General features: G+C 40.8%; 3 protein-coding genes and 1 long non-coding RNA gene across 8 annotated transcripts in view; 2 read left to right on the plus strand and 2 right to left on the minus strand.

Moving 5' to 3' along the window:
• syne1a (spectrin repeat containing, nuclear envelope 1a) overlaps positions 1-4,107 on the minus strand; it is a 130,406-nt gene extending 126,299 nt beyond the window's left edge. For both annotated transcript variants that reach the window (XM_084376640.1, XM_084376639.1), the window contains exon 1: positions 3,934-4,107. In XM_084376640.1, the coding sequence (XP_084232766.1) occupies positions 3,934-4,000 (67 nt within the window). In that variant the 5' untranslated portion in view covers positions 4,001-4,107. The remainder of the gene's footprint in view (positions 1-3,933) is intronic.
• A 1,953-nt stretch (positions 4,108-6,060) lies between these two features.
• On the minus strand, positions 6,061-17,527 carry LOC311271140. Its single transcript, XR_014624359.1, has 4 exons — positions 17,438-17,527; positions 16,268-16,357; positions 15,728-15,824; positions 6,061-6,136 (listed from the first exon to the last, which is right to left on the minus strand). It is a non-coding gene; the product is annotated as an uncharacterized lncRNA (long non-coding RNA).
• myct1a (myc target 1a) lies at positions 8,639-11,356 on the plus strand. Its single transcript, XM_084376655.1, has 2 exons — positions 8,639-9,008; positions 9,983-11,356. Exons 1-2 carry the CDS (start codon positions 8,954-8,956, stop codon positions 10,528-10,530), a joined length of 603 nt encoding a protein of 200 aa, XP_084232781.1. The 5' UTR covers positions 8,639-8,953; the 3' UTR covers positions 10,531-11,356.
• On the plus strand, positions 12,054-18,898 carry serac1 (serine active site containing 1). Of its 4 annotated transcripts, none has more exons than XM_084376643.1 (17): positions 12,054-12,107; positions 12,774-12,874; positions 13,016-13,052; positions 13,151-13,293; positions 13,763-13,852; positions 14,448-14,579; positions 14,679-14,800; positions 14,985-15,113; positions 15,288-15,401; positions 15,744-15,906; positions 16,278-16,428; positions 16,538-16,679; positions 16,837-16,937; positions 17,198-17,295; positions 17,477-17,659; positions 17,753-17,896; positions 18,052-18,898. In XM_084376643.1, exons 2-17 carry the CDS (start codon positions 12,781-12,783, stop codon positions 18,186-18,188), a joined length of 1,980 nt encoding a protein of 659 aa, XP_084232769.1. In that variant the 5' UTR covers positions 12,054-12,107; positions 12,774-12,780; the 3' UTR covers positions 18,189-18,898. The 4 variants fall into 4 exon arrangements, with proteins under 4 accessions (XP_084232769.1, XP_084232771.1, XP_084232770.1 ...); XM_084376645.1 differs by having other exon boundaries at positions 12,100-12,107; positions 12,751-12,874; XM_084376644.1 differs by lacking the exon at positions 12,054-12,107 and adding an exon at positions 12,130-12,271 and having other exon boundaries at positions 12,751-12,874.
• Positions 18,899-19,158: the final 260 nt, after the last annotated feature.

Here is a 19,158-nt window from a genome sequence, read left to right on the forward strand (position 1 = left end):
AACACAATCTGGAAAGACAAGGAGAAGAGGCAGCAGAATAAATAATAGCTCATGCTGAGGCTTTATCCCACACTGGCCCTACCGCCACAGTTCTGAGGCTACAACAGAGTTATGGCTTCATGTTAATGGTCTGGCGGCCTTGAAGACTTGTTCTGTGTCTGTTTAACCACTCAGCTAAACTGCTGACTCCCAGTGGTATGATAGGGGCAGAAAAAAAAAAAGATGTATCACAGCTATTTTTAACACCAAGTGTTTGTTTCGGTGTCTGACTGTGAGTGTGGGCACATGTGTGTGTGAAGCCGTGGTATCCGGAGCCGCAGACGATAAATGGTGGTGTCAGAACTAAACAGGAGGCTGGCATGGCTCAAGGTGACCGTCTGCTTGGGCCTTCCTTGGCTGCGGCCGAACCATAATGTCGCCCCTGGCAACAGGATGTCACCCTGGCGCTGTGCCAACCTGAGGATCTGTGCCAGTCCCGCTAGCAATCAGGAGCTTAAAAACTGGTGTGTGGGCTCGCTTTCTCTCTCTCTCCCCCCTGCTTGTCCAGTCTCATTTTCTTGCTTTTCCCTTTGCCTCTCTCATCCATCCACTACTCTCAGTGTGCGTTCATGTCTTCCAGATGTGCTGACCTCTGTTGTCCTTTCCCTTTACCCTCTGCTCTACCTTTCTTCCTGCTCAGCATCCTCCTTAGCATTTTTAATGTAATCACTATGCTTTGCAGAACACATCTGCAAAGACCTGAACTGACTGAGACTCAGTCTGCTGCAATCTCCTTCAGTATTATCTGATCACAAGCAAGTTGCTAGGACAGGATTACATGCAGCCTACACACAGAAATCTCAAGCAGGTGGTCCCAACACAATGAGACTTAGCAAACTTCTCCGCTTGATAGGCTAGCAGACGGTAAAACCCAGAGGTGTAGGCGAGGATGTACGCCTCTTCCGCCCATGATGGCAAAAACAGGTGAGAGATTGAAATAGGAAAAACAGTGCATCGCTTTTCTCATTAATGAGAGACAACAAACGGGCGAATTCCACAGCATATGGAGGAGTTCAGGCTGGGAGGTGTTCAAAGCGGCCTCGCCGTTCTCTGCCATATGGTGTCACTAATTGCTGTTTTTTCACTGCGACAGAGAGGTACACCAAAAGAGGTGGTTGAAAGGAGAAAAACACAGACCCAGAACTGGGGCAAAAGTTGTTGATTGTTTTGATGTTGCACTGAATGGTTACTAACGGCTTCCAAATTGAGCCTGAAGGGAGTATAGTTCTTTTCATGGTATCTGGTGATTTGTGGAACGTTGCTAATTTCAGAACAATGTCCTCGCTTGAGAGAAGGAGTAAAATATGTTAATCTAATCAGGCTTTAAAAGACATACAAATGGTATTAGATCACCTATATTTAACTCTCATGAGGTGAGAAATTAGATTGCAATCAAGTCTTCCCAAAAAAAAACATGTGAACACAACACATCAGCATAACAAATTTCTGAACAATTATTCCACTGGAGAGAAATCACTGCTTCAACCCTGAGAAATGAGAAGCAAGCTTCCCTGAGCACTGATTTCATTTACAGCTGTCATTTGGGAGCAAGCTTGTGACTACCCTAATGCATGATAACAAACACAAGAAAACACATGCTTACGTTGTGTTCCACTTATCCTATGAGCCGTTTTATGTTCAGACTAATGAAAACGCAAGTGTTCCTCTTTGATTCTTACAGAACGTCTTGATGATATCATCACAGGTTCAGCTCTCGTCTCCCAGGAGATGGATGGCAACCAGAACACATCAAATAAAATGTCATGTCAAATTAGATTCCACGTCCCCCCGTAAATAAGCTAATGTGATCATGCACTCAGAGGAGAACATATATGGCATAAAGAGTAAGTCGTACTCAGCCGATGTCCAAGCAAATCTATTCAAACACAGATATAAAGCATATCTCTACTCCAGGCTACAAGTACAAGACACCCTGTGTAATTCAGTAGCCATTAACATTGTCCATTGTCTCTGTGGTTAGGAGAAATGTGGCAATATTCAGGGAGTATTTTTCTCACAAACCCTCAGTCCATCCCTCTGTGAGGATAACCACGGCAACAAGACCAGCCTTATCTGAAATGTTTACATGCCAAGAGACATCAACAATAAAGCAACTGTTGCTAAACGCACTGTTTGGTGTAATTAGATAAAGGATTTCACCAGCCGATGCAGACACACCCCCAACCGCAGGACCCATTCAGAGGAGTATTTTTGGAACAAGCCACACTTGGGACAAAACTGCATTATTTACAGCTCATGCTTGTAGTGTTAAATGAGACACCTGAATGTAGCTACAAGCTGTGGACTCCCTTATGGCTGCAGGTATACCTTGTTGGTTTGCAAACATATCTGGAAACACCAGCATTTTTAGTGTAGATAATTATGCAGTTTCCCAAAACAGCAATATCTCTTTTAATTTTTAAGTAGTGAATTGTATCATCCTACATTAATAATAGAACATTTTGACACCAATTAAATTTGATAAATTGTATAATTCTCACTGAATATGTATTGATACAGCAATCTGTCCTTGCAGCGCCAGAGAGACAGCTTAAGGGGGAGCGTCTAAAATTAGATCAAACGGAGCACAATCGAGATTCAAAGTGTGCACCCACACCTGCACACAGTGATGCAGAGGAGCCACGTGGCTGGTGATGCTGTTCTCAGCTTTCACAGAAAGTGCCACCTCAGAAGCCACATAGGGAGCTGCCATATTGGATCTCAGCTCTGGTGTCACCTGACTTTTCCTGCTACTTTGCGAGTGTCATCATTTTGATCCTGTCTTACTGACCGTAAGATGTGTGACAGAGACATGTTTTTACAGTGGAGGCTTGTGAAATAGCTATAGTACAAAAAAGATACACCCGCATTATTTGACTTCTAGGAAGGGGAAAGACTGAATAAAAGCTGATATCTGCTGCAAATACAGTATGCAAATGAAAGAAAAGTTAGAGGAGAGCTGAGATAAGATAAGGAAGCCAGGAACACTCATTTTAATGTGCCAAAGGTTAAAAAGAATTTACATAAAGGCTGTAATTCATGACAGTTTAATATTAAATGAACAGATATAGCTGTACAATAAGACAGTCCTGTTACTACAGCAGGGTTAAGAGCGAGGAACAGACTTCATCATGTCAGCTTCTCTGGGGATTAGCTTTGCTATTGTCTGCTTCCCTCTCTATCCACATGAAGAAACTCATATGGACACAGCTAGGCACATATGCACTCAACTATATCCGTCCACATGTAAGCACACCCTCACCCACACAGCAAACGTGCAGCAAGCATGTGCACACATAAATACAGACAGTAAATACAAACTAGAACAATGCCATAATACAATCTCTCACACACTGGCTCACTTAATCTCATTTGCTCTCGTTGTTTCTTTCCCCACGAAAACAGAAAAAAGCCTTCATTTTAAGTCATTAAATCTGCCGTACTGCACAGCTTTATGCACAGACTAACAGCCGCATGCATCTCCATCCCTGTTCAATCATGAGGGTTAGGGTGAGGGTTAACTAACTAAACTCCACAGAAAGTAAAGCGAACTAAAGCACTGATAGCAACTGAATGTGAGACAAAACATAACTGATTGTAGCCTAAATAAATGCACAATGTACTTGAGCACTGCATACTGTGAGATTGCACGTACCATTCAGTTATGTCCTTCTCGTACCACACATTTGTAAGCAATAACTTGAATTCCTTCACACCACAGATAAGACTTACAGGGTCATGAGCAGAAAGGACACGATGCATGTACTGTAAAACATTTTTACAGTCACAGTAAGCTCATACTGTTTTGCTGTGTCATGCCGAGCACTAGGTCACCTCTAAAAACGCTGCAAACCAAGGTGGAGCAGTGTGAGTGAGTAAGCATTTTGCGCCTACCTTGCAGCTTCTGCATCACATTGGTGATATCCCGACCAGAGTGTCCGTAGTGCCTGGGTGATGCCATGCTGCTGTCCTGAGGTCACCAAAGTCACGTCCCAACTCCTGCGCGTCACCTTACCCTGCCACGGCTGTCATGCTTTGATCAGGACTCAGACTGGGCTGCGGTAGATTTGTGTTTTTATCCTCACTGCAGGCTGTTAGGACTGAAGCGTGTCCATATTGCTGTGTCTCTCTTTCCAAGTCATCCCTGTTGCAGTGGCAGTCTGCAATCCTCACACTCCTGTGAAGCTCCTCCCCCGATAATGATGATGTAAGTGCATACTGTATGTGTATAGTGTATGTGTATGCTCGCCTCGCCTGAGCCTTTTACTTCTGCAGACAGCACAGCTTCCTGGTCTGCATGCACTGCCACCTGCTGTCCAATCAAAAGGGATGGTTCTTCCTTCTCATTGAGACGTCAGGACCAATAGCGTGCCAGGTTATCTTCTCATGCCTCCTGGTTCCAATGTTAAGAGATGTGTGTAAGAGTGTGTGTGTGTGTGTGTGTGTGTGTGTGTGTGTGTGTGTGTGTGTGTGTGTGTTATGTTTGTGAGTGTTTCAGCAAGTGAGAAAGGGACAGAGGGACACGATGAAAGAGGAGAGAAACGAATTAGCTGCAGCAAACCTCGCCTATGATGGCAACAGCACGTTTCTTTTTACCTGTGTGTATGTAGAAAAAGCAAGCATCCTTATATCTGGATGGATTAATGTAAATGCTTACTGGGCACCTCTGAGATGCACTTTTTACCTTTTCTTTCATCAGTTGCTCCATTATTCACTGCTTATTGAGCAGTCCCATGATTTATCTCATGACATCATCATTTCAGTCTGCCCTACTGCTGCTTGTGTCAAAGGGGGAGTTGTTCCAATTCACAAATCAAAAACCAGACAACTTCTCTACAAAAATAATGCAAAATTTATATGAAGACTTACTTAGAGTGATTTTTCCTTTAAAATAAAACGGCAAAAGCTAATTTTGAGGCTAAGGAGACAATCAGGAAGGCGAGTAAACAATCACTCCCCTGTCAATAAAACATCTCTCCAAAACTCTATGTCCAAGATATGTGACTGCACAGCAGATCAATGCCGCTCTTTGAAATGCAGGAGGGAGGTGCGATGAACCACTAGGCTCTGAGCACTTATCGCGATGTGTAATCCCATTAGACAAGTCCTTTCATCATCATCTCAGGAGAGCTCTTAGAAGAGCTGAAAGGGGAGCTACACTGCTCTGGCCGAAGCCTCATTCAATAAAGTAAGAGATAGAAGAGAGGGCACAAAAGATTTAAAGAGCTGAGAAATGATGAATGTATCGAAGAGCCGATGCTCATTTTTTGTATACAAATTAGAGTAAATTCGCAGATGCAGTGCTTGTTGTGTCAATCTGTTGTGATGACAGTGGTGTGCAATCTGCTTCAGAGATTAATTTATGGAATGGCTTTATGTTAATAAGCTTGTGGCATTGGGAGCGACTGAATGAGGGTGGTTTTGTGGGTGTGTATCAACAAGACAACAGAACAGCTCTCAACAATCTATTTAGGAATCCAGATTTCTACATCTCTGTATTGTCTAGGCTCTATTTTGAAGCTCTGCTGTGAACCGGTTTGACTACAGTGACTGAGTAAACATGATGTTTACTGGGGGAAAAAACACTTTTCACCAAAATGATGTGGTGGGAGGGGTGATTATTTAGATTTTATGAATTGCTAAACATGACACACTCTCATTCCCAAAAGCAGGCAACTGTGCTTAAACAGCAAATAAATTATTTACCCAAGTTTCTCCCTATTGTCAAAAAAAATATATGTTATACGGGTAAAAATAAATATAATCCATCACAATTACATACCTGATCAATAGCAATTGTAATAGCAAAGTCAGGGGCCAGTCAATAACCTTGGTAGTTTAACCTAAACACACTCAGTATCAACTAAATCAGTACTTCCTCCAAATAAATGTACATGAATAAATCATACATTGTCAGAATGCGCTGTTTGACTTGCCAGTGTGATACGTTGTAGGATTCAGTTGGATTGGCTGGCTCCTCTGCAGCAGGGAAGGACTGCTGATTCCAACATTTTTATGCAGCTCAGCTTGGGGTGACCTCTACCGTCCAGAGCCCCTCAGGTCCAAACAGATTCAGCAAAAGAGAGAACAGAGAGTGCTGCAGCAGAGGGGAGCAGAGAGCAGAGACAAAGCACGGGGGTCAATAGGAAATCTTCCTATAGTAGCCAACCCCTTCCCCGTTAAGATTCGTTTTCTTATCTAATCACTGCACAGGCAGAGAGCTGGGAGCGAGACCGCCAGTGTGGTAATCTCTTTCATACACAGTCAGCAGTTTTCTAAAATCTCATTAGAAAGTTTGTTGTCCACCTGCATGTCAAAATCAACATAATGCCAAAGAGAGAAATGCTGTTCTGCAACTCTATTTTATGTACTGCAAAATTATCTGTTCAGGAAGCCATTTGAACAGGGCTGACTCTTTTTTTTTTTTTAAATGAATGGAGCAAAAAATGTTTAGTTACAAATTATGTTAAATAAGTTCTACTGATATTTGTAGCCCAATGCATATCAAGGTTATAAGACATCAAGAAGACCCCTTTCCATTGTCTTCTAGGGGTGAACAAGTTTTTGCAAATCTAGCAAAACGATACATGGGATCACTGCTTTGTATCATGGCAGACCAATCCTCATCGATCAAAACCGTGAGATGAGTTTTCTGCTAAAAATATCCGGAGGATGATGTTGTGTATATATGCAATATAATGATCTGTATGTGTAGCTCTGCAACCTCACTGCATTGATAATTAAGAAGAACAGTTTGCATGTTAAATATGAGATTTGACCTTAGCTCCAACATATTTCTGTAGAAAAACAAAGGCTGCAGTTGGTTGGGTTTTTTATTTTTATTCTGACTATGTGAAACAGGCTAGTCTGCATGTTTTAATGGACAGGTTGGGGGTGGACTTGCTCTCAGAGGCATGATGACGTGGTGTGAAGTTATGCTGGAGTCTTACTCCATCTACTGGTCAAGGAGGGAATAGAAAAACACATGTACATTTTCTCTGTCCTCATTGAAAATCCGATTGTAAGAGGCCTCCTGCAAGCATGATTTGTTTCATCACAAATAGTTTGGAAGCCAATTCTGGTCCAATATTCAGCATAGACAAGCGTGATGTGGAAGCCTCCAGTGCACATACACTGAGAATGAACTTAACAGTAAAGCAGGAGGCATCTTGTGTCCAATAGTTAAACTTGTGAAAAGATATTTATATATTTACATATTGTGGAATTTTCAACAAGAATGAGTAGGTGCCATTTTAAGGATTCAATTGTGATAATTAAACTTTTTTTCTGCAAAAACCATGTCAGACACACATAAGATCATTTTTATGTGCCTTAATACTTTCTTGGAGGAGGCATTTAACGTCTGCACACTGTAGTTTCCCAACACTGTGCACAATGACATTTTGACAAAGCCATTAACTTAAGCCATAAATCTCAGAATGGCCTAGAATTACACTCCAATCACTCTATTTAAGAACACAATAGCCTCACACACTATGGCCTATAAAGTGTTATGAGTGTTTGTTGTTGATTCTGAACAGGTTTTAGAGCAGAGACAACAATTAAAGGAAGTTCAAGCTTTGTTCGGGCTATTTTCTCTCTCTCTCTCTCTCCCTCTCTCTCTTTGCCAGGATGGCTGAAGGTTGTCTACTTCTTAGTATAATACACTCAAAGATTGTGTCTAAAAATCTATCTTATACTTTTTCATCTTACTTGACAGGATTAATAGGTTTACTTGATTAATGCTGAGGTTGGATTTAAGGTTTCACTCTGGTAGTAGTTCCATAATCCAAAACTGATGGAGCAAATGGGCTGGTCCACATTAAACGCATACCAATATGACTACCCGTATCCTTCCTTTTGACTGTATTGATGACCTTGCAAATTTGGCTTGGGCTAGATTAAAAACAATGCTGAGTGTGGGATCAAGAACGAGTAACATGAAGAGCTTAATTTCTTATTCACTGTGTCCTGATTTCTCATGGGCAAAAAAAGAAAAGTTTGTGCATTGAAACATTAGCTGTGCTGCTTATCAAACTACAGTGTTTTTACTGGATCTCTCCAAACTGAGAAAGGACCAGACGACCAATGCACGCTACGTTGACCTGGCAGACACTGTGGAAAGACTGAGCTTACTAACAAAGACTCACAATCCATTTTAAAATGCACCAGAGTGGAATAATTTCTTTTGCAACATTACAACTGCAAATTAAAAACACTTACAGCATTGCCACCATCAATTCCTGCTGTGGTTTTGCCTTCAACACACATTTCAGACCCAAGTCTGTAACTGCTGGTGCAACTTATGGCAAAACTGTCATCTGTGGTATCTGTGGTGGAAGGATAAAATATGAGAGATTGAAATATTTATCATCTCGGAAAGGAACAAAACTTCTGGTGAGTGTGGTGAACTTTCCTATGGTAAAAACAGAAGTCTCACAGCGCTGGGGGTGACACTGTTTCACATTAATCAACCTGAAGGAAATGATGAAGGAGGAAGTGATTATAGCAACACCCCGTCTCCCCACCACCAGGATCTCTGTCCTGGATAGATAAGCCACTCCTGTTGCTAATTTCAAGCAGAAAAGCAGGAAATGTGACAGTGTAGTTTTCCGCTTCCATAAACAAGACGACTGCCAGAGTTAGCCGCCAGTCGGTCCTGTGTGCCTCTGGGCTGAGTCTCCCTCTGAGGGAGACAGACATACTGACAGAAAAAGTGAGCAAGGGACGGCAGAGGGAGAAAGTGAGAGAACAGGAAAGGGGGAAGCAGAAAGTGAGGAAACCCCATCAGGAGAAAAGAGAGACAGGCAAGTATTGACAGAAGAAGAGGACAAGGGAATAGAAGAGACGGGGAAAGACAGATTGAACTGGCAATCAGTCTGTCTTCTTCTCCTCTGACAGAAAAGACAAAGTCATGGCTGAGAACAACACAAATCTCTTTCTGGAAATACTTCAGTCTTTTGACGCTGGTGAGTTGTTTCTATCTTCCCTTCTCTTTGCGCTGGTTCTTTTCATGTGGTCTCTGATAGGCACTGTTTGTTCTCCCAGGAATTCAAGCTTTAATCGCCTCTGGAATAGTTACAATATGTGGTCCTGATTCCATCTGAAGATAACCTGCTCCAACAAATTAAAATATTCATAGGAAACTTTTGTGAATTTTAAAAACACTCACTCAAAATTTATAATGTACAGACATGTTTTCCTAGTTTTTTTTCCTTCCTCAGTTTTCCCAAATGTCATTTCCAGATGACTTTTGACCAGCAGTGTCACGTTTCCCAAAGTTAGAGAAGGAAAAAAAACTGCTGTGGAAATATGGGCTGGTAGCAAAGTAGGGTCAGTCTTTTTAACGCTTAACTGTATTGAAAGGAAATTGATTTGTTTTCCCTGGCAGCAGTCCAGCGGGATTTGTCGTAGCCGCTGCATTCTGTCTCCTCCCAAGCACGCTTATGTTGGCAATACAGCTTCTAAGGCAAAGAAGCAATGAGCAAAAAGCCAATGCTTTTTTGTGGGATTGAAATGCAATCAGTTTGTTGTCTTCATGAAAACTTGCTCTTGTAAACATGAAAGAGGAAAGCCTTTATTATGTTGTCAAGGGGCACCATCTTGCAAGACACTGTTGGCAATCTTCCATTTGTTGCAAACAGATGGCTTCTGTAATCTTCGTAAGGTCATAGATTCTAATTAAAATTCTTTCCATTCCTAGGGGATGATAAAAAAGACATTAATACAAAAAGTTATTGAGGAGAAAGTGCATTTGGATGTATTGCATGTACATAAATGTTTTAAAACTATCGTCCCTCAAAGTGAACCTGAAGAGTAAATAAGTTAATTGGAAGGAAGAATTAGATAGAAGCCAAGAATATGGAGGCGGTTTAAAAAGGATCCATCAAAAATACATTGAAGCACAGTTCATAAAGTATCCTTTTTGTTTCTCTCTTCACAGTCCCTCTTATCATAGCTTTCTGTGTGTCCATCGGGGTGGGCCTGGTCTTAGGGGCACTTGTTTACGTGCTCTTGACCTGGATGTCCAGACGCAAAGCAGGCTCAGCCAGAATCACTCGCCGCCCTCCTCGCCAATCACGTCTGTCTTCCCGCAACCGTCCAGGCTTTAACCGCAACAGCAGCTACGACAGGCGCAGCAACAACAGTTTGGTCAGTGCTGCTTTCAGCTTTCACCGCCAGACTTCCTCCCCAGATCACTATGACCCACTGGGCCACAAATCCAGCTTCAGGGCCTCTACCTTCCACCCTCTCCTCCAGTGCAGCCAAATCGCGAGGGAGGCAGAGGAGGGGAGCCAAACCACGCTGCCTCGTACACCGACTCTGAACACGTCGACTGGATCGGCTCAAACAGCAGCCCAGCCGGCTGCCACCCCACCCAGACCAGAGTCATTTTGGGGGAACAGTGGCCTGAGGGGTTTCCATGCTACACAGACCCCACCTCCAGCTTATGAGAGCATTATTAGAGCTTATCAGGAAACATGCACCTGAGAGGAGTCAGAGCACCAGGCTGACTCGAACTAAATAAACTCAGAGTTGTAAACGGATTTACAAATGATGTTGGACTAAATCTGTATTGATTTGTAAGACTAGGTAGAGCTGGGCGGAGCAAACGCCGATGTAAAGGTCAAGTGTGTTCCCTGCTCAACAAAGTAAGACCCTGAAACAACAACCAGTTTTGTATGTTTTTGGTTTGTTAATATATATCTGGTGTTGACATAAGCATACTTGCCTTTCATCATTCAATACTGACGCAAAATATTTTTTTAAATGTGGCAATGGCTGCTTACAAACAAATTACTCCATTATTAGCAGTCTGTATTAAGTGGTGATTGACACTCACGTATGCTTGCACAGAATCTTTGTTTGATTAAGACAAGGCAAAAAACCTAAATAAAAACAGGTGACTGGGCATTTATGCTGCAAAGCAATACTTCTCATTTGTCCCTGCTGCTAATATAACTATGCAAAAAGAGACTGATTGTATGTGTGAACCCCAAACGAAGGTGAGTGTTGGTGTATATTTTATGGTAAATAAAAAAAAAAAACGTGTCATTTGACGTATTACTGCAAGACCTTGTGGAGACAGCCTTAAGTGCATTTGATGTTTCAACTGCTGCCTCAAATGTTTTTATAGAGCTGTGGTAATGTGGGTGTGTGTGGCATTCAAAGTAATTTAGTGTGTGTTTGCATGTTCAGTACGTGTGAGCGTAAGAGAGAGAGAGAGACAAAACAAAGTGGGCATTGTGAAGTTTTTGTATTTTATATTTGAATGTACTTTGCTGAACTTTTAACATAAGTTAATGCAATAAAAGCAAGAATCAAAAGCAACTGAGTTTTCCTTATAAAGGTTGTGGTCTTTGGGGTGTTTTCTATCACAAACAAAGAAGTGCCCTTATCTAGTGTAAGGCAACACAAGATATGGACGTAATAACATGAACACCATACAATACTGCAACCCAATACAGTAGTCATCCAAATAAATACTACATTAGAGAAGTTTCTTTAGTTCCTCTGTCGCCGACTGTGTCAAAAGTCAGTCATATTTTGAGATTGTGGTATTGATTTATGATGTTGCATTGTGACGCTGTTCACTGGTGGTGGCAATAAGGGAACTACCTTATAAAGTAAATACCGAACAGGATGTAATGTCAAACAACAACAACAACACATATCTCAACCAGTGAGTACGACATATATTTCTGTAAACAGTATAATCATTATAATAGTATGAGTGCAGGTGTTCTCTATTATTTGGTCCACCCCCTTCAAGCAGACATATCATTTTATATTTATATGTCCAGTCTGATCATTGTTTTCTGATGGAGGAACCTGCAGCCTACGCCACAGTAAGTTTTGCATATATATATATATATATATATATATTAAGTTCTAATAAGGCATAACACACAGTACAGGTTAAGTATATTTTTAGTTGCTAACTATTAAAAAAATAAATAAATAACTTTTGCTTTCTAGTTTTTCCTAGTGGCGGTCGATGACGTATTATTTGTGAGACATGTTTCCCTTGTGTTTATGAACACCGGGGCGCTGCAGTGATCATCAGGGTAACGTTCGTCCTTTTTAAAACTTATTTGCCGGCAGAAACGAGCAATGTCACTATCGACAATGAAAATTAACCCGAACGAAAAAGGTTAATTTAATCCGTCAGCTGCATCTCTTACAGTTTGTACGCTGGTTGTACGCTTTAGAAGTGAAACGCTAGGCTAAAGTAAGTTTGTGTTAGCTAACGGTTCATTTAGCTTGACCCGTTGTTGCAGTCTAACTGTGTTTAAGTTGACGTTAGCACTTTGACACAAGACTTACTTTAATGTCACATCAAGCTGAATGTTAGGGATAACGTTACATTGACTGACGGGTGAAGTGGCTGTCAACTAGCTGAGTTATTCAACGTTAACTCCAGCTAAGTTAGCTAACGTTAGCTAGAGGACATAGGCATGACTTGATGCCCTCACATTAGTTAGTTGACTGTATTTAGCCTACATTATAGGGACAGGTTTGTTAAATGTTCGCACTGTCGCTTGTTTGGTCATTAGAGCTCTGTAGCTGAGCAGTGACATATGTGCTTTACACCGAATTAGCTTTAGCAAAAGTGTCCTTGGCCAGCCATCTGACTCTATTAGTTTCCAGTGTGAGATTGGCTTAGGTTTGAATAAGTTGTGGTACTCTTTGGTGGTCTGATTAATTTAGCCCATTATACTGGGGGTATGCAGGCAGAGGATGTCTGCTGCAGCTCTACGTTTGATCCGCTGTCGGAGGCTGAGTACAGCTGGGCCGCCTGGAGTGAGGAAAGTGCTTCAGTGGAAACATTTAAGTAAGTTATTAGACATATTTGTCCTACATGTCACATCTTACACACCCGATTACTCAACGTACATGGATTCAACCTATATATTTCTGCGAGAACAGCTTCAAACTCTCATCTAACATGGATTCATTTTCTTCTGAAATGTAGAGAAGTTTGCTAAAGTAACAGGTGCAGTTGTCTTGGGGTAAGTTACAGATTTTAATCCTTGACTTCAATCGCCAAATTTGATTATTGCAAATTTGTCTGCGTCACAGGATTAACCATTACCCTACCTTTCTACAGGGGCTGTCTTTTTATCACTTATGAAGTGGAGGCCTTGGACAAAGCTGTGACCATTGACACTCGTGCAATTCTTCAGGAGAAGTACAAATCTTACATCTATCTGAGAGCCACTCCCTCTGATGAAAAGGAGAACCTTACTGCAGGTATTGAATGTCACCTAAACCAAAGTGGGAAATTATCATGTGACCCTTTTTCTCCCCCCTTTCAAAACGAAAAGAATATGGTTATTTTAATATTTCTTTTTAGCTTAGATGTTATTTTATGTATTGTTTTTACTTCCCAGGCCAGTTGAATGAGTGGCTTTATTTATTTCTTGTGTGAGCTCTGAGTTATTCAGAGTTTGTCATGTCCAGGTGCTCAGTGACGTCTGTTATCATTACTTCCTGTTTTTTATGTCTTCCCCTCTCTACTATCTTTCCTGCCTGCATATTTGGGTCGGTCTGTTGACAGATCTCACTTCCACTGGTCAAGGCTCTCTTATGTAATGGAAATGATCGCCTACCTTCCTATACTGAAATAAAACTTACGATCTGTTATCTTGGTCGTGTTTTTAGAGACACTGAGTTCATAGGTAACTATAGTAATTCTTTTCACACTGTGTGTCTTTTTCAGGGCTCACAACTAAAGCAAGGAGGGAACTTCATAAAGCAGCAAGGCGGTTTCTGGAAATGTCATCTAGGCTTTTTCTGCAATCACTAGATGGTAAGAGATCAAAAGTTGTCATAATATGGGACTAGTAAGGTAACACTTAACATGCACAGTGGGAAAGCACAGCACTGTGCCTCATGTTTTTGAGGTTAGAAGAAATGAATTGCTGCTTATAGAGTTAGGGGTGGTACAAATATTTATTCTCAGAAAACCACTGCCCTGTTGCTTTTGGTCAAAGGAAACACCTGCTCTGTACATGCACATCCTGTTTTGAATGTCACATAGTTTGGGCATTAATGTGTATATTGTGCAATCGGCTGTAATACACATGACTGATGTTTGGTTTCTTCACCTTATAATAACTCTGTATGAATCACTCATAAGATTATATTCCAGTAAGACTTCTAATACATTCACTTTTGACTTAAAAATTATAAGCTGCCAAATTGATGACCCAAAGTTTGAAACAACAAGGTTTGTACCTTGCTAGCTGTTTTAATAATGTGAAAGTGGTACTGTAGATACTGGTAGTTGGTAGTTAGTCACAGTAGATACAGTTTGAAAGTGCCTTTAGGAATATTTGTAACATCCTTTGTCATCTTTGTTGTGTAAACGTTCAGTTGATTAGTTTGTTCTCTGTATGTCATAGAGCACTTTAGCCATGTCGACGCAGACCCACATGAGGTGGCATTATGGGTCTTACTAAAGAGGACACAGTCAGCTAATAAAGCTCTCAGACTACAAGCTGTACAGGAACTTGCAGAAAATCACCACTGGCACGGTAAAATACACAAAAAAATCTTGAAAATCACGTCAAGTTTACAGTATATAAAAAAATGAAGTTGGGTCTGACTAATTCACACCTTTTACAATAACCCAGACTACCAGTACCAGACAGCAGCGCAGGTTATAGACCAGCGAACAGCTGTGGGCCTGGCCCGGACTCCTCAGGTAGACCTTCGATTCTTCCTGCGCACACCTGCACTGCCTGACCTGGAGGATGTAAGTATTTTACATAGATAGCTCCATATCTCTCTAACTTGCTAACCACAGGCCTTGTTTCTATACTAAACATAATTGGCTCCACATTTTTGGATTGCTGTGTATATCTTAAGAGATTTCTCAAGAAATCAGATTTTTGATACTTTGTCTTGTTGGTATTAACTACAATGTGTCCTCTATGCAGGGATTGTCAGTAGAGGATGAACTGAGGCAGCTGCTGGGGTCTCTGCCTCAGTCTGAGGTGGACAAATGTGTTCAGTACTTCACCTCACTGGCCCTCAGAGAGAGCACCCAGTCCCTAGCAGCACAAAGGGTAATTGAAACAGAAAGACGGACTCACACATGCACTTCTGCATATTGTCTTTTGGAAATTGACTACCTTGAACAGGGCACGTCAGGAGAACAATTCTACGTTTGGTAAAAAGGGTTGAATATTCAAATCCAATTTAAATCATCTTACTAACACATGTGATCTCCTATGTTGCAGGGTGGTCTGTGGTGTTTTGGAGGTAATGGGCTCCCTTATGCCCAGAGCCTCACCTCTGTTCCCTCTGAGAAGGTGGAATCCTTCTGCTTACAGGCACTGGTGCAGCACTCAAAGGTAATGATGGCCACAATGCAACTAAATAATATCTAGTCTTGGGGAAGGTTATTAAACTGATCATCATATCAGTTAAACACAACAGAGCACATTTTGTTTTAGTTCAGTTAATTCAGTGGATTCTTATGTTTCAGGGTTATAGAGACTCTTGTCAGCATTCGCGTATTTATGGAACAGTTTTTTAGTTACATGAACACTGTTTTTGGAATTACATTGTCTCCTGAACAGAAACAACTATTACCTCATTATCTCTCAGAGACTAAGTCCTGTGGATACTGTGGTTGATTTTAATTGCTTGGTAAGATGAATAAATGTTCTAAACTTACTGAAACACATCTGCAGGTCCAGAGCCACTGTGACCACATAGTTGCCAACGGGGGCTTGCAGCTCCTCCAGAGGGTTTATCAGCTTCGCAGAGACTCCCTGAAGATTCAGAGGAACATTGTTCGTATCATAGGAAATTTGGCACTCAATGAGAGCGTTCATCAGGCCATAGGCCAGTCTGGTAAGTGTGCAACTCATCTGATTATTTTATAGAGTGTTGTGGTTATGTGTAATCTTGACTGGGTGTGCCGAGGATATTATTAAAACAAGATCTACTGCCTAATTTTGCATGTGCATATGTCATCAACAGATTACAAATTCACCGTTACTTAATCATTCATATGTCAACAGCTTTTCTTATGTTACCACAGCTATCATCCGTTGGTCAACCCAGAAATGCTTTACAGTAGTCATACTTGTTCACACTTGTTTGTAAGTTTGTGCTTGTTTTCTGTTTTTAATTCTTTCCGTCCTAGATGTATTAACTGACAACTAAACAAAAGATTTATAATGGATACAATATTTTTTTCATTTATTCTGACCTATCTTCAGGCTGGGTATCTGTCCTGGCTGAGATGATGCAGTCTCCTCATGTCATGCAGGCGTCTCATGCAGCCCGTGCTCTGGCCAACCTGGATAGGGAGGCAGTGAAAGAGAAATACCAAGACGGCGTCTATATCCTTCACCCACAAGCACGTGGCAAGTAGGAGAACAATTAATTTTATTATGACATCTTTTTTTTAATACTGTATTTGTTTGTTTGTTTTATATGTAAACCAATACTTTTCTTTGCACAATGTGTTAATTTCCAGCCAGCCAATCAAAGCAGACGTGCTCTTCATCCATGGGATTCTAGGAGCAGCTTTTAAGACTTGGAGGCAGAAGGACCGTATTACGTCAGAGGAAGAGAAGGAGGCGGAAAGCGTGGACGACTACACAGAATGCTGGCCAAAGGTGAAAAATCCACCTAATCCTTCCAATTATTACTATGGACTATTGTGGATTACCATAAACTGTCCTCCATGTTTTAACTCCTACAATGAAATTAAATCTTTGGAACAACTATGGATCAGTAATCTCTCACTGTTGTTGTTTCCTCTTTTATTGACAGTCATGGTTGGCTGCTGATTGCCCAAATCTGAGAGTATTGTCAGTGGAGTATGACAGTCACCTCAGTGATTGGATGGCCAAGTGTCCCGCTGAGAATCAGAGGTGAGGAATCTGTAGTTTCTACTTGTCAGCTGGTGTTCAAGTATGAAAGATTGTATGGGGAAATTATATTTTCTCTGTTATTAGAGAGGTCTTAATATTTGTGGACAATTTATCAAAAATCATGACTAGTTAAAGGTAATTAAGATACCACTCTTAGTGTCAAATGAAATGGTTCGTTATCCCACTTTTTCCATCATTACTAGTCATCATCATGACTATTAATGACTGAACTGTTGATTCATTTTTTTACGTTGTCTCAGAAAATCTTTGGCCTACAGAAGTCGAGAGCTACTGAAGAAGTTAAAGTTGGCAGGAGTTGGAGAGAGGCCTGTGGTCTGGGTAGCCCACAGTATGGGAGGTATTTTGTCAGAATTTTCCTTCCACAAGCATGTTAGATTTTTACATAATTCCCTTTGACGCAACATAAAGGAGAAAAAAATGGCTTCCACACATATGCCTACATGTGATTTTACGTGTTAAATTTAAAACGTTGCCCTTACTTTCTATCTGTATCCTCTTCTGTTTGGCGTCTCCATCAGGATTGCTTGTGAAGAAAATGCTGCTGGATGCCTCAGAGGATCCAGATATGCATGGACTGTTAAAGAACACCAAGGGCATTATGTTCTACAGTGTTCCCCACCGTGGCACCTTTATGGCAGAGTACTCAGTAAATGTCAGATATCTCCTCTTTCCCTCTATAGAAGTCAGAGAACTATGTAAAGGTAAGTGAATAAAATGAATTCTGAGGTCCAAGACTGTTTGTGTTGCATATAAATAGTTCAATATCAACTCATCAATCATCCATGTGTTTTAAGACTCACCAGCCCTACGTAACCTGAATGAGAACTTCCTGAACATGGCCAAAGAAAAGGAAATCAAGGTGCTGAGCTTTGCAGAAACACTGCCAACAAACATTGGTCCCATGATCAAGATACTGGTGGTACCGACACAGTCAGCAAGTATGTGACACTAATGCACATGAGAAATGAAACACATCTATCTACGATGTATATCTTAAATCTATTGCATGAGGAAAAAAATGCATAAATCTTAAGAGCTACAGTATGTGTCTGTAATCTTGTTCCTACTTGGGCCTGCTCTGGTTCGGTTACAGATCTCGGCATCGGAGAGCTCATTGAGGTGGATGTAGATCATCTGAACATCTGCAAGCCAGAGAAGAAGGACTCATTTCTGTACAAGCGCAGCCTCCAGTTCATCTTGGAAGCACTTCAGAGCTACATTGGCCACTGACTGAAATATATGAACACAAACACGCTGATACAACCTTCTACTGTTTACTTGAAATGGGGAGAGCAGTGTCACCCACTTCAAACCAAATGGAAACATAACTGCCTCTCGTTGGTTAACATTTACATAAACAATCACTAATGTGATCCTAGTCAAATGAGAGAAATTAGATTTATTTACACATTGATTTCTGTGAGGTTGTTGGTTGTGATGGAAGAAATGTAGGTGCTTATTTTGTCATCCTCCTTCATTGGCACCTCTCGCTAGTAAGTCAGATGAAAAGATTACTTGAATTTTTCAGATTGTTCAGATTGTGACGTCAGGTATTCTATATTTTATTTTTCCAGTTCATCTTAGACTTACCAGCTTAACATATGGCAGATAATGCTCATATTAAATTTACTTAATGAAGCACTGACATGTGATAGGCACTCCTGCTCCCCAGTTTTTTTGACGAGAGCAATGATTTACGATTTTATTTTTTTATATTTATGTATTTTATTCTAAATACAGTATGACAGTAATATTGTCTGCCAAATGATATTCCTTCCTGAACCTTACCTCAAATGGACCTGTATTAATAATAGTTCAGATTGCATTATTTATTATTGTGCGACTAATCAAGCAAATGATTTTTAATCTCCATGCATACGTAGTACAAATTGCCACTAGCAATGTTGACCATGAATAAATGTATGAAATTGGAGGCTTTATTTGACATGTCTATGCACTGCATAATTTGTATTTCACAATGCATATCTCATTGGAAGCTTTTTACCCTTATTTTTTATGATAGTACTAAAGTGAAATGAAATTTGCACTGCCATGCTCTCAGGGGTAGCAAAACTGAATATATACACAGTTCATAATTCTAAGGTTAAGCAATATGACCATCTAAACTGATACAATATGACTCTACTGTCAGAGATGTTGCTATACACTGGTGTATATCCCTTTAAAATGTCTGAGTATA

The sequence above is a fragment of the Pagrus pagrus genome, assembly GCF_965226575.1.
Source record: "Pagrus pagrus genome assembly, chromosome: 16".
NCBI lineage: Eukaryota > Metazoa > Chordata > Actinopteri > Spariformes > Sparidae > Pagrus > Pagrus pagrus.